This window comes from Microcebus murinus, chromosome 10, assembly GCF_040939455.1.
Source record: "Microcebus murinus isolate Inina chromosome 10, M.murinus_Inina_mat1.0, whole genome shotgun sequence".
NCBI classification, from domain to species: domain Eukaryota; kingdom Metazoa; phylum Chordata; class Mammalia; order Primates; family Cheirogaleidae; genus Microcebus; species Microcebus murinus.
Window position 1 is genome coordinate 37,306,632 of NC_134113.1, and position 13,359 is coordinate 37,319,990.

At 32.1% G+C, this 13,359-nt stretch overlaps 1 protein-coding gene across 6 annotated transcripts in view; it reads left to right on the forward strand.

Moving 5' to 3' along the window:
- PPP1R12A (protein phosphatase 1 regulatory subunit 12A) overlaps nucleotides 1-13,359 on the forward strand; it is a 144,651-nt gene that overhangs the window by 84,798 nt on the left and 46,494 nt on the right. For all 6 annotated transcript variants that reach the window (XM_012750338.2, XM_076007144.1, XM_076007143.1 and 3 more), the window contains exons 6-9: nucleotides 5,690-5,764; nucleotides 6,389-6,477; nucleotides 6,625-6,782; nucleotides 11,246-11,370. In XM_012750338.2, the coding sequence (XP_012605792.2) occupies nucleotides 5,690-5,764; nucleotides 6,389-6,477; nucleotides 6,625-6,782; nucleotides 11,246-11,370 (447 nt within the window). The remainder of the gene's footprint in view (nucleotides 1-5,689; nucleotides 5,765-6,388; nucleotides 6,478-6,624; nucleotides 6,783-11,245; nucleotides 11,371-13,359) is intronic.

The following is a 13,359-nucleotide window of genomic DNA, read 5'->3' on the forward strand; positions in this document are numbered from 1 at the left end:
CAAATGCCATACAAGTGGTTTTTCACAAAATCATAAGAAGATTTAGGTTATTAAATTTTTTGTTACGGTAGACTTTTCTCCTCTGCTCCCTTTCATATAACATTAGTCAGTAACCAGTGTCGTCATTCTTTCAAGTCCTTTCCCACTCCATGTTGTAGATGATAAGTACCATGGAAAGCTAAAACACATCTCCTTTAATGAGCTTAATTACCCTTCACTTCTATAGAATGTTCCTTGTGTATTGCATTTCACAGAATATTGTAGTAGATTACTTAGCAGAAGTTCATTAAATGATCTCATCTTCTTTCAAAACAGGGCCATCTAATTCTCTTGTATCCATTAATATGAATGCTAGTGCTCATTGCTTCAGTAACTGCAATTTCTAATGGGGGAGGGAGCTATGAAAGGAAGAGAGTAAATACGATATACCATATGCCCAAGATTTGCCTGTGGGTAAATCATTGGACAGGTTGAGGGAAGTGGTATAGATTTCATGTCCTAGTTGCTGATACAAAGAGATAAAGAAGCTGTTTGAATTCTATTGCTATTTCTGGAGTAGGGTACTAGATATATATTTTCATTAACTGATTTAAAAATATATTTGAACTTTGGGAGGCCAAGGTGGGAGGATTGCTTGAAGCCAGGAGTTTGAGACCAGCCTGGGCAACATAGCGAGACCCTGTCTCTATAAAAAGTAGTAAAATTAGCTGAACGTGATGGTGAGTGCGTACAGTCCCAGCAACTCAAGAAGCTGAGGAAGGAGAATTTCTTGAGCCCAGGAGTTTAAGGCTGCAGTGAGCTATGATGATGCCACTGCACTCTAGCCCAGGCAACAGAGTGAGGCCTTGCCTCAAAAAAAAAAAAAAAAAAAAATCAGTATAAGAAATATGCAGGGAAGAATATTACAGGAAGTGGTAAAAATCTTCAGGAAAGTTAAGATAAGAAAATGTTCGAGAATGATCCATCTGTGGGTATAGGTTTACACTTATATATAAGTACAAAAGTCTTCAGTCTGAATTTTTAGTCAGTATCCTCTGAACTCTTCATTCCTATCTCTCTTCCAAACCATGCCCCCTAAAGGCCACTTGTCCACTCATATGGGCAGTGCTGATAATTGATTAATTTAGCAATAGTGGCTTCCAGATAAGTACCAGAAGAGAGAAGCTTATTAGTTGAAATGGTTTTCCAAAAGAATTATTTCACTTCTTAGTTTAAACATGTTATGTTTCCACTGCTGAGTTAATATTCTAGTGAAACAACACAATATATAGTATATATGAGAAAAAATCATTTTATTTGCATCTGGCCTACAATTATCTAATTCCTATGCCATACAGTTCATTATAATGATGCTCCAGGAGAAAGAGTACAGATAAAATTATCTTGCTTTATATCCTTTTGTTTCCTTATTGCTATAATAGCAACTCATTTTGTCACCCTAGATTTTATTTGATATCTTATTCCCTCATTCTATCATTGCAATAAATCTTTGTGTGATCTTAAAAGAATTATGTCTAGGCCCAGTGGCTCATGCCAGTAATTCCTGCACTTTGGGAGGCTGAGGTGGGAGGATTGCTTGAGGCCTGGAGTTTGAGATCAGCCTGGGCAACATAGCCAGACTCTGCCTCCACAGAAAATAAGAAAAGTTAGCCAAGTGTGGTGGTGTGTGCCTATAGTCCCAGCTACTTGGGAGGCTGAGGTGCAGAAGGTTTACTTGAGCCCAGTTTGAGGCTGCAGTGGGCTTGATCACACCACTACACTCTAGCCTGGCTCTTTAAAACAGAGTGAGAACCTGTCTCTTTAAAAAAATTTTAAAAAGAAGAAGAAGAATTGTGAGTGTGCCTCATTTTCCCATATAATTTTATGGTTTTCAACTTTTTTTCATATATATTATCCTTTTACCAATCCTGTAAAGTTAAGAGTTTTACACATTCAGGGACATGATCAGAGAAGTTAAAATTTTCTAAAACCCTCATAATTCGGTGAGTTTTTTAAATTCTGCTAAATTCCTCTAACTTTTTTTAGTTTTAGTTTCTTCATATGTTTTATTTTTCTAGCTACTATCGTTATAAAAATATAATTTTAAATTTTTTCAAAATATTGGTTTTTAAAAAATCAAGATTTTAAAAACATCTTTTAATAGTGAGGAGCTACATAATGTACATAGCATTCCAAAGGCCTTTATGCCATAAATATACACAAATATAAGCCTTTCTCTTTTTTTTTGAGGACTTCTCTAGTAATATAAGGTATTCTTAAAAGACTTTCCTCTTAATTTTAAAAATTTTAATAATTTTATAACTTTGCATATGTGAGTTAGGCTGTCTTCTCTGTTTTTATTGGCTACATTAAAAAAAGTCACACTTAATGTTCAATCAAAATAAATTACATTGTTTTAATTATGTAAGCCTGCCTATATGAATTGATCTTGTTATTCGATATAGTCTTTTATAAATGGAAAATTTTTACTAAATTTCTTTATAAAATGATATCAAAGTAATATACTCAAGGTACTTTCAGAGTTTAGATGAATTCAAACATGATTTTGGGAAATAAATAACAAATTGTATAGAAAATCTGAAAATGTTTCAGAAAATGTTCCAAAAATAAATATTTAGAACTTTTGATCTCATTAACTCATTTGCAAACTGTAAAACATTTGCTGTCATTTGAATTCATTATTATACATTATGTGATACAGATTTTAAATATAAAGGTTTTTATTTTGCTTCCTTAATTTATTAAAAGAATTGTTTTACTAGCATATACTTGAATATTGTTTCTTCTTAAATATTAACTAGGATGCTTTCTGTTTATTATTTCTTTTAATGCATTAAGACAGTAGTTACCAGATAAGTTTTTAGCTTGATACCTATCATTATAAAGATTTAAATGAATAACAAACCTATTCCTGCTATAAATGGGGATAAGGATTTATTTTTATCCTAATTCAGTCCAAGCTTATTCTTATTTATATAAGACAAAGTGACATACTAGAGCAATAGAGATCTAGATTCTACTTCTACTTTTCCTTCATTACCTTCATGACTTTGGGCAAATACCATGAATTTAAGAGTTTGGATTTCCTCATCTGTACAATGAGAATCATAATAACTCTTGTCTCATCTATTAATACTTACTGGTTTTTGTGAAGATGAAAAGAGATCATACCTGCACAAGCAGTTCAGTTAGAGTGAGTAGAGAAGAATGAAAAGACTATGAAGTTAGACTTACAATGTCTCTAGTGTGTCTGTGGCTCTGATAATTTATGGATGTATCGAACTGATTTTTTTTAAGCAGTCATTTTTTTTCATTTCAGATAGTTCTCTGGATTGATAGAGTTCTTAGTTTCTTATACCTTGGCATAGTGTTCTCAGTTGTTTCCTGGTTGCTTTGAGTGATTCTGCCTATGTACCATGCTGTGTTTGTACTCCATTTGTGAAACACAGTAATGGTAGTTAAGAATCAAATAATGTTCATAACTTCACAGTTGTTAGCATAACTGTCCTATAGTTTGTTTAAAGAACCTGTTTAAGTTATTGGATTAATTTGATGGGTATGCTTTTATGAAATCAGAAATTTTTCTGTTTATAGCCCACACTTTACTCTAGTTTTTATTCTCTATCAGCCGCTGTTTGCAAAGTAGACTCATTTATCAAGGGAGAGTGAAAAGAAAGGTTAGTAAGGAGATCCAATTTCTACCTCTTAAAAAGGAAAATTCATTAATTATTAAAATAACCCTGTTGCATTTAACTACTGTAAAAATTTAATTACAGTTGTATTAATAAAATGTTCAAGGTGTATTTCATTTATGAGAAGGGTTGACAAATGCTTAAAATAAGACTTAAAATGTAGTCAGTGAGTTATTTCTGCATAATAACATCATGAACACAAATTAAAAGTATAGCATTGGTAACATTTTAGAATTAATTATATGAAGAGTTTAATATAGCAAAACTGGAATTAACATTACTTCTAATCTAAAGGGCACCTTAAATTGTGAGCCAGTTATATTATTTCAGAACAGTTTATTCTTCAGGAATTTAATTCTTGGCTTTTAATACTCAAGGATGAAATGGGAGGACAGTTTATTAAAGCTAACACTTTTTATCTTGGACTAGATGGGGAAGGATAGATTGAAGACTTTCTAGCAAGAAAAGGCAAATATAAGAAGTGTTTTTGAATCTTGCAAATTTTAAATATACATACTCTTACCTATCAAGCAGCATTTTATGTATTTTTAAGAATACTTCATGGATCATACCTTTTCATTTTATTAACAGACAATGAGAAAACTAGCTTAGATATTGGGTAGCTTATCATTTGTTTTATAGTGTTTAGAAATTGCCTCCTTTCTGAGTAGCTGTAAACACCCTGATATTGATGCAGAATTGAGAGTTGTAGTTTTGTTTGTTTTAAAATGAAAAAAATAGTGAGATTTATTTTTTCCTGGTCAGTGGCATGGATAGAAAAAAATAGTGTGGTTTGCAAAGCCATTATTATCTATCCATTCTGACTTTGTTGTGGATGTAGGAATACTGTTAGGAAAGAAATTTGAACTTCCTTTCAGAATGATATATTTTCTAGTTGAATACAGAGTTTTTTTCTGAGAAAGCTTCATATACTGGACAACATATGAGAGAGAATATATTCCAAATAATAAAACTTTTGGCATCCTAGAAACTTGTATCAGTGAGGGTTCTTATCAGAATGAAGGCAGGCAACAGGAAAAATTCTTACTATGTTTTGTTAGCAGCTCTTTGAAATTTTCTTTTCCATATTGAATTAAAATAGATTGACAGATATTCATCTGTACTAATTTTTAAGACTAAGCTATACCAGTGGTTAGCTGAACATTAAGAAGTTTAGAAATATATATATTTTTATTTTACTCTTCTACCAAGAATTTAATTAAGTTTTAGGGATTTATCAAAAAGAAATAAGGTCTCAAAGGCTAAAATACCCAGTGATTTCACTCCTAGGTATATATCCAAGAAAATGAAAACAGATGTCTGTACAAAAACTTGTGCAGGAATGCTCATAGCAGCGTTATTCATTTAGGCAAAAGCAAATGTCCAGATGATGGCTAGATTACAAAATGTGTATATCATGCAATGGAGTATTAATCATCAATAAAAAGGAATGAAGTAGTGATACATATGCAGCATGGATGAACCTTGAAAACATTTAGAGAGAGGTCGGTCACAAAGGGCCACATTAGTGTGTGATTCTGTTTATATGAAATGTCCAGCATCGGCAAATCCATAGAGACAGGAAGTAGATTAGTAATTGCTTTGGGCTGAGGGGAATGCGGACAGTGAGGTGGGGGGCAGTGACTGCAAAAGGGTATGTTCTTTCTTTTGGGGGTATTGACATATTCTAAAATTGATTATGGTGATGGTTGTATAACTGTGGAAATACTGAAAACCATTGAATCATATCCTTTAAATGGGTGATTGTATGGTATGTGAGTTACATCTTAATAAAGCTGTTACCAAAAAAAGGGAGAGGGTATTCTCAGCTTCTCTCTCACATGGATTTCTCCTTAGAGTTATGTGTATTATATCATTTGTAACTACCGTAAAGAAATGTTACCTAACATCTTTCTGTAAAATTAGACTGAATTACCGAAGACATTTTATGATTTATTGACTTTTTGTCATCGCCACCCTCCTTGTTTCCTACCCAGGGCCAAACAGCCTTTGATGTAGCAGATGAAGATGTTTTAGGATATTTGGAGGAGTTGCAAAAGAAACAAAATCTGGTATGCTTGATGGCTATCTAAAAATTGCCTATATTACTGAATTCTCTGAATAGCTTTGAATTTCAGATAGTTAAAAAAAGTATTCTCATAATATTTTGTACTTCTTGGTATTAAATTATTCCTAGCATTCAAACAGGGGTAGTGATATTGTATAGACTTTTGTGTAAAATATCCCCATTCTATTTCCTTCCCCACAAAATGAACACTTATATAATATATATGGAATCAAGAATAACATGTTCTGTAATTTCATAAGAGAATTTTGCTTAAAAGGAGAAGACTAAAATCTCAGCTTTCTAATAGCAGGTGCTAGATAAGCAAGGAGTTATATAAGTGGAAACAGTACCATCAGCTATCCTAACTGGTTAGTGGACATTGATTTTTTTCAGTGAACTAAAGTTGAAAGTATCTAAAAAAACTCCATTTAGTTCTGCATGGAGCTTTTTAATTATCTAGTCCTTTTCCTTCTTTACCCAGGCTCTTTCCTTTTCAGGTAAAACTTAAATCTTTTTATTTTTTTGTTTTGTTTTGTGTTTGAAAAATGACTTTGTTATTATTTTAAACTATATTTTATTTATATTATTTTAATAGTATTCTTATTTTTCTTTGCATAACTGTATAAAGCTCCATAGTGAAAAACGGGATAAAAAATCTCCACTAATTGAATCAACAGCAAATATGGACAATAATCAGTCACAGAAGACCTTTAAAAAGTAAGTAAAATATTAAAGTAAGTTTTGTTATTATTATGAATGAGTTGGCATAATGGCCTTTTGCATGATTATTGTGCATCTAGGAAAAATTAATGTATTTTTACCTTTTGTGTTTATAATCATTTGAAGACTCTTTTCCCTTTACAGCAAAGACACATTGATTATTGAACCGGAGAAAAATGCATCACGTATTGAATCTCTGGAACAAGAAAAGGTTGATGAAGAAGAAGAAGGAAAGAAAGATGAATCTAGCTGCTCTAGTGAAGAAGATGAGGAAGATGATTCAGAATCAGAAGCTGAAACAGGTAAAATTTGAAGGATAAATACATTTTCATTGAATTTTGTTGGAGCGTATAGTAAGACAAGATCAGGCTTAATTTTTAAACTTTTCAGACAGTTTGCTACTTGTTCAGATACCTGCCAGCCCAGTTAATAATTACCTTTCAGTGAATACTGGAAACATATTTACAGTTGTGAATTTATTATTCTCTAATTATCTGTGGGCTCTTATTCATCTCTGTGTTTTGCTAACCTATATTCGAAGAAGTGCAGAGGCTTCTAAGACTCCCTCAGGATGGTACAGATAGGTTGTGAATGGATTCTCAGCAATTCAGAAATGTTACTGTTGCTTTCTGAGGCCCAAAAGTCCAGGGAGCTGGTCCTTGCAGCATCCTGCGTTTTCCGTAAGAAATAATAGTGTAGGGACTGAATCAAGATTCTTTCCTGGGAGGGTATGGGAGAATTTGCTTTGTTTTGAGAAATTTTAAAGATACAGAAAAGTATAATATAATAAACATTCATGTCCCGACTATTAAGACTTACATTTAGTCATATTTGCTTCAAATTTAAAAAAAAAAAATTAAAACATTTCAGTTGTCTCCTTTAGCCACCTCCCACCCTAATGTGCTTCCTTTTCCTTCCTTCCTAAAGGCAATCTCTATCATGAGTTTTTTCAGTAACCTTGTAGTCCATTTTTACTTTTATGTGTACCTTCATGAGTACTCTATAGCAATTATAATACTGCCTTGTGTTTTTAATTTTATTTTCTAGGAATTGTTATACATCTTTATTTTTTTCACTCAAAAGTAATATTTTTTACATTTGTCCATAAATCTTTTTCTATGAATTTATTTATTTACATAATTTATCTTTTTAGCTATTATATAACATTCTATTAAATATATCCATTTCCTGATGAACACGTGCCTATTCCCAATTTTTTGTTGTTTTAGATAATGCCACAGTGATGATGCTTCATATATTTATTTGCAAGAGATTCTCTAATGGACTAGAAATTGAATAACTGAGTCACAGGGTACACACATTTTCAGTTTTCATATATGCCAAATTGCTTTACAAAGCCACTGTAAAAACTGACATTCCTTTTTTTTTTTCCCTGTTAAGGATCTGGTTTCTTTTTTTTCTGGTTTTTTTAAGGATCTGGTTTTTTTCCCCGTGGGCACAGTTTTATAGATTTTGTTTACCAAATTGCTTTTATTAAATAACATTTATTTTCTTAATGTGTATCAGTTAATCACTCAAAACTTATGAATGTTATGAAATACTAATATTGCCATCTTTGAGTTTTGTAACCCAGCATTTTAGCATATAAATTTATCAGAAGAAAATATTCTACTTCCATTAATATTTTTGATCAGTGAAAAAAGTCATCATTATCAGGATCAGTTTGGTGGTCATTGGTAAACACAAATGGAGCCCTAGAATTTCTTGGAATCTGTTTCCTGTAGATACACCAGCAGCTCTTTAAGTTATTTTCTTTTTACTCAGCAAAATATTTCCTCTAAGAAAATATGAGAAGCTAAGATTTACTAAATAAACACAAGTCAAGGAACATACTGATAATTATTTCCCATTACAAAATAAGATAAATGGGCTAGCTTTGTTGCTCAGGTGATGTGTTTTGGATTCCTTTATTTTCTGCTAACTTACTAATCCAAAAAGTAAATTTTTCTGTAGTATACAAGAGTTTGGGAAACTCATAAATGGCTAGGCTCTAGTCACTTAGGAATTTAAATTTTTTTTCATTGCTGTCACATTGTTGGTCTTATGACTCAACATATCCTTTGCCTTGGTAAGAGAATCATATGGATAAAATTGGATGCAAGAGCAATAGGTAGTCATTGAACATTATATTTATATAACATGCTAGTTTAAAATATTTCTAATTATGAAAGCAAATTATGTGAGAATCAGCATGCATAGTGTTTAAGAACATAGACTAGTTCATGCATAAAATTGTATGTGTGGGTAATTTAATCTCAGATTTCTCATCTGTACAATTAGAATAATAATAAGTGCTTTCAATGGCTACTTTATAATAATCAGTTACTTTGTAATAACTATTAGCTTTCCTATAATTATATAAAGTTAAATTCTGCTAATTTAAATATAGTCAGTATACATGCTTATCGAAAACACTCCAGTTAAATTGTAATGTTTACCTTGTGCATTTTACAAAAACTGAAAGAGAAAATGATGTATTGATATTTAAATTGATCCAGATACTTTTGCGAGTATTTAAAGGTTTTTTGGGTTTTTTTTTTTTTTTTTTTTGGTAGTTAATCTCTTCCCTGGGAGACATACGTTGGCTCTCAGTCTATATAGTTAACTATATCCTTACAAATCAAACTATATGCACAAGAAAGCCAAGACTAGCACCCAGATCTCCTAACTCATGTGTCAAGTCTTTTTCTATTTATTTAGTAGAATTCAAGAACTAGAAGTCCAGGCAGATCATTCATACATTTCGATGTTTTTGTTAACTTTTTTCTTAATTGGCCCTTGTATACTGTTCAGTGTTAGCACCAAGGAGCTATTTCCAACAAACAAAAGACTTTAATTTTAGTCCCGTTTACCACTAACTAATGATACCTGAATGTGTTTTGCTTGGAATTTTCTTAATTACAAAATGAAAAGAATTGGACTATATGATCTGGATACTTCTTTAAATTTTTAAACTCTATTAAATATAACTGACTACCATCAAATTGCATTCTATTATTTTTAGTTCCCTGTTTGGAATTTAATACCAGTTGCCCTCTGCTAAGTTTCTCACTGAGTTAACTTTAAATGCTCCTCTGAAGCATTGTACTATGATAATTTTGTTCTTCCTGTTGCTAGTGGTCAGTTGTGCCAGGAAAATTTGAGTCTCAAGAATTAACTCATGTAAATGCTGTGTGGTGGGTTCCTTCTCTCTCAGTCTTCTAATAGTAATCAGACTTTATCATAATTTATTTGGCAAACTTGATAAAGTAACCCATTTCCCTATAGAGAGAGTTACAGCTTGATTTGACCATTTCTTTTTTCTTTCTTTCTTTTTTTTTTTTTTTTTTTTTTTTTTGAGACAGAGTCTTGGTTTGTTGCCCAGGCTAGAGTGAGTGCCATGGCATCAGCCTAGCTCACAGCAACCTTAAACTCCTGGGCTCAGGCAATCCTACTGTCTTAGCCTCCCGAGTAGCTGGGACTACAGGCATGTGCCACCATGCCCGGCTAATTTTTTCTGTATATATTAATTGGCCAATTAATTTCTTTCTATTTATAGTAGAGATGGGGTCTCGCTCAGGCTGGTTTCGAACTCCTGACCTCAAGCAATCCGCCCACCTTGGCCTCCCAGAGTGCTAGGATTATAGGCTTGAGCCACCATGCCCGGCTGATTTGACCATTTCTAAACCATTTCTTTTTTCTACTTTTTGTAAGGTTATTTCTTTGAGAAACTATTTGACATAAAATAACTATTTTGTCAAATTTTTTTTTTTGTAAATTTTCTTCACTGTTCCTTCTCTTCTTATAAAGCAGATAAAAATAAGAACTCAACCAAAAGTTTTAATTGCCTTTCAGACAATTTATAAATTTGAGAGATAGTTGAAGGAATGAAAAGGGAGAAGTATGTTTTTGCTTTTTAGGATTTTTCTCCCTAGGACTTGAAAATTTCATTCTTCATTGTAATCAAATGGGTAAAATAACTTCAACAGTATTAAGAATATTTACTTAATAAGTTGGATGGTGGTATATGAGGCTTATTTTGTTTATTTATTTTTCTTACTATAAGTTCCATGGAGTGAAGGTTTTTTGTCTTCACTGGCTGATAAATTCCTAACACCTAGGACAGTACTTAAAGAATGGAGACATTTAGTAAATATTTGTCAAATGACTCTCTCTACAGTTAGGTAGATTATTTTCCAGGAAGATAGTATTGTCCCCATTTACCTTTATACTTTTTAGGAGTACAAAGGCATGCTTTTTGGGCCACTTAGTCATATTATTTAACAGGAATATAAGCTGATTATTGACAAAAGCACTTTTAAATTTCCCAGAATAAAGAGAAGCAGTCCATTTTTTAGTTCAGCAATAGTAGTTGTTTATCCATTAGAAAATTGCATAGCTTATTTGGATAGCTTTATTCATTTTTTTTACTTACATTGCACTCAAGTATTCAAATTTTAAATCTTAATTAAATTTTTAAAATTTTCTTAATTATAAAAGTACAGAAATCAGGTTCTATTTGTGCTTGTTATTTTCAGAAGCTTTGTTGTGTGTCTGTCATGTTATCTTAACTGTTTCCTTCAGCATACATATTGAAATGTTTCTAGAAACTTGAAAAATCCTCTTGTGAAAACACATAGCAATGTAGAAAGACTTAAAATTTACAAAATCTTAAACAGAAATAGAGTATAAATGGATATTTTCCTAACCAGTGCAACCAAATTCCTATAGAATCTTGACTTTTAATTTTTTGTTCATTTACTAGATAAGACAAAACCTATGGCATCTGTAACTAATGCCAACACTTGTAGTACACAAGCAGCTCCTGTAGCTGTTACAACACCTACTGTGTCATCAGGTCAGGCAGCACCTACATCACCTATTAAGAAGGTAAGCCAAAATTTTGTGTGCTAAAAATACATATATTTAAGTACTATTTGGACTAACTCTTGAAACAATTCTGAATTTTTATATTTTATTCCAGAAATCTTTAAGATTTTAGGATAGAAATGTATTTTTCTGTTTTTAATTTGACTGAAATTTCCTCTGAACCATGTTGAAGTATTTTTGGTGGGGAGGTATCCTTTTTGCAATTGATATTGCAGTTGATAATATGGTTGATAGTTACCAAACATTACATACAGTTTGTAGTTACAAATAAATGACAGATAAACATTTTTATAATATTAAAACCAGTGATTATGGTAGTTTTTATTTATGTTGAACTTTTATTTTGAGAAACTCAGATTTTATATCTTTTATCTCTGTTAAATAAAGGCGCATGTTGATAATTTCACACACGGGTAAGTAAGGCACAAAAGTACTACCACAAGTCAGTGTGAGAACTAGAATTTAGATTTTCTAATTCATAATACAAAGCACTAGGCATGCAACTATGGTGTGCCAGTAAAAGCATGATCTCTGAGGTCAGACAACCAGAGATCAACTCCTGACCCTACCTCTTGACCTTGAACAAGTTATTTACTATCTTATCTGTCATGAAACAAAACAGAATTAACAAAGAAAATTAATATTGTAAGGGTTTGTTGAGAGAGAGAGAGCCTGGTTGGTAACTAAGTGTGCTTTCAAAATGTTAGTTTCGTTTCTTCCTCCTCTTCCTTTCTCTGTTCTCCATCTGTTCTTCATCCCACTCACCTCTTCTCTCCACCAAAGCAATTTTCCAACTAACATGTTGATCTTTTTGAAGGCTTTCCTTTTTTTCCCTGCCTCTCTAGAACCTGTTTTTCTTTTAGCCCAAATTAAAGATTAAGGGTTTGTTGGGCAGGGGGTTTGATCTACTGGTCTCTTTTTGAAGGGTTCTTTCTCTTCACCATTCCTCATTACTTTTAATGAGCATACCATTTTCCTCTCTGTACACAGCCACACTTCCCCCCCCCAAACCCTTAAAGAATTGATTGCAGTCATAACACTCATCCCTAAATATGTCAGTATGTAGTTCCTAAGTACAAAGGCATTATCCTTCATTTCCACAGTAAAATAATCATACTTAGGAAATTTAACTTTAACATAATACTGTTATTTATGTTAACTAATGTACATACTCAGATTTTCCCAATTATCATTCTTGTAATGTCTTTTCTAGCTATCTGTTTTTTAAATCACGACTCAAAGGTTGCACATTGTGTTTGGTTATCGGGTCTCTGCTTTTGGACTACTTGTTTTGTTGATTGTCTGACGTTATTTGGTTTGCATGGATTTAAGGACTGATTTTAAATTCTCACAGTGTTTCTATTGTATTGTCAGTCTTGCTAATATTTGTACTTGGTTTTAAGTGGTCGAAATGTAGACCTTTTTGAAACCATAAACTATAGAATTTTTAAAAAAATCCTTACTGGTAGTAATAATTCTCCTCTAAAACACTTCCCAAGGAAAGCAATAATGTAAATGGAAATGTAATGGAAATTCTTAGTGAAAGAAATGTATGGGTTTCATTGGTACATACTTTGAATATCAAGAAACTATATGAAGGAATTACCTTATGTATTCCAAAACTGAACCAGCTGCAGGGTTTTGCTTCACATAGCCCTGGGCTCAAAACCAGCCCAAATGATCTTAATTTCTTAACTCTTCAGCTGAAATTAAAGAACTATTTCTGCAACAATAAGATCAGGCAGATAATTTGTGGAGAGTTTATCTGATAAACCATCAGTTTGCTTTTATGTAACTCTCCAGTCAAAATAAATATTGTTGGGATCACTAAGACAGATTACCTATTCTGCTTATGTGGGTATATTTTCCAATTAAACATAAATCCTGTTTTCTTGACTGGGTGGTAAAAATTCAGAATTTTGGAGGAATTAAGTGTTCTGGTTAATTGAATCCAATTTAGTAACTGTAATAATCTAACAAAGACTGCTA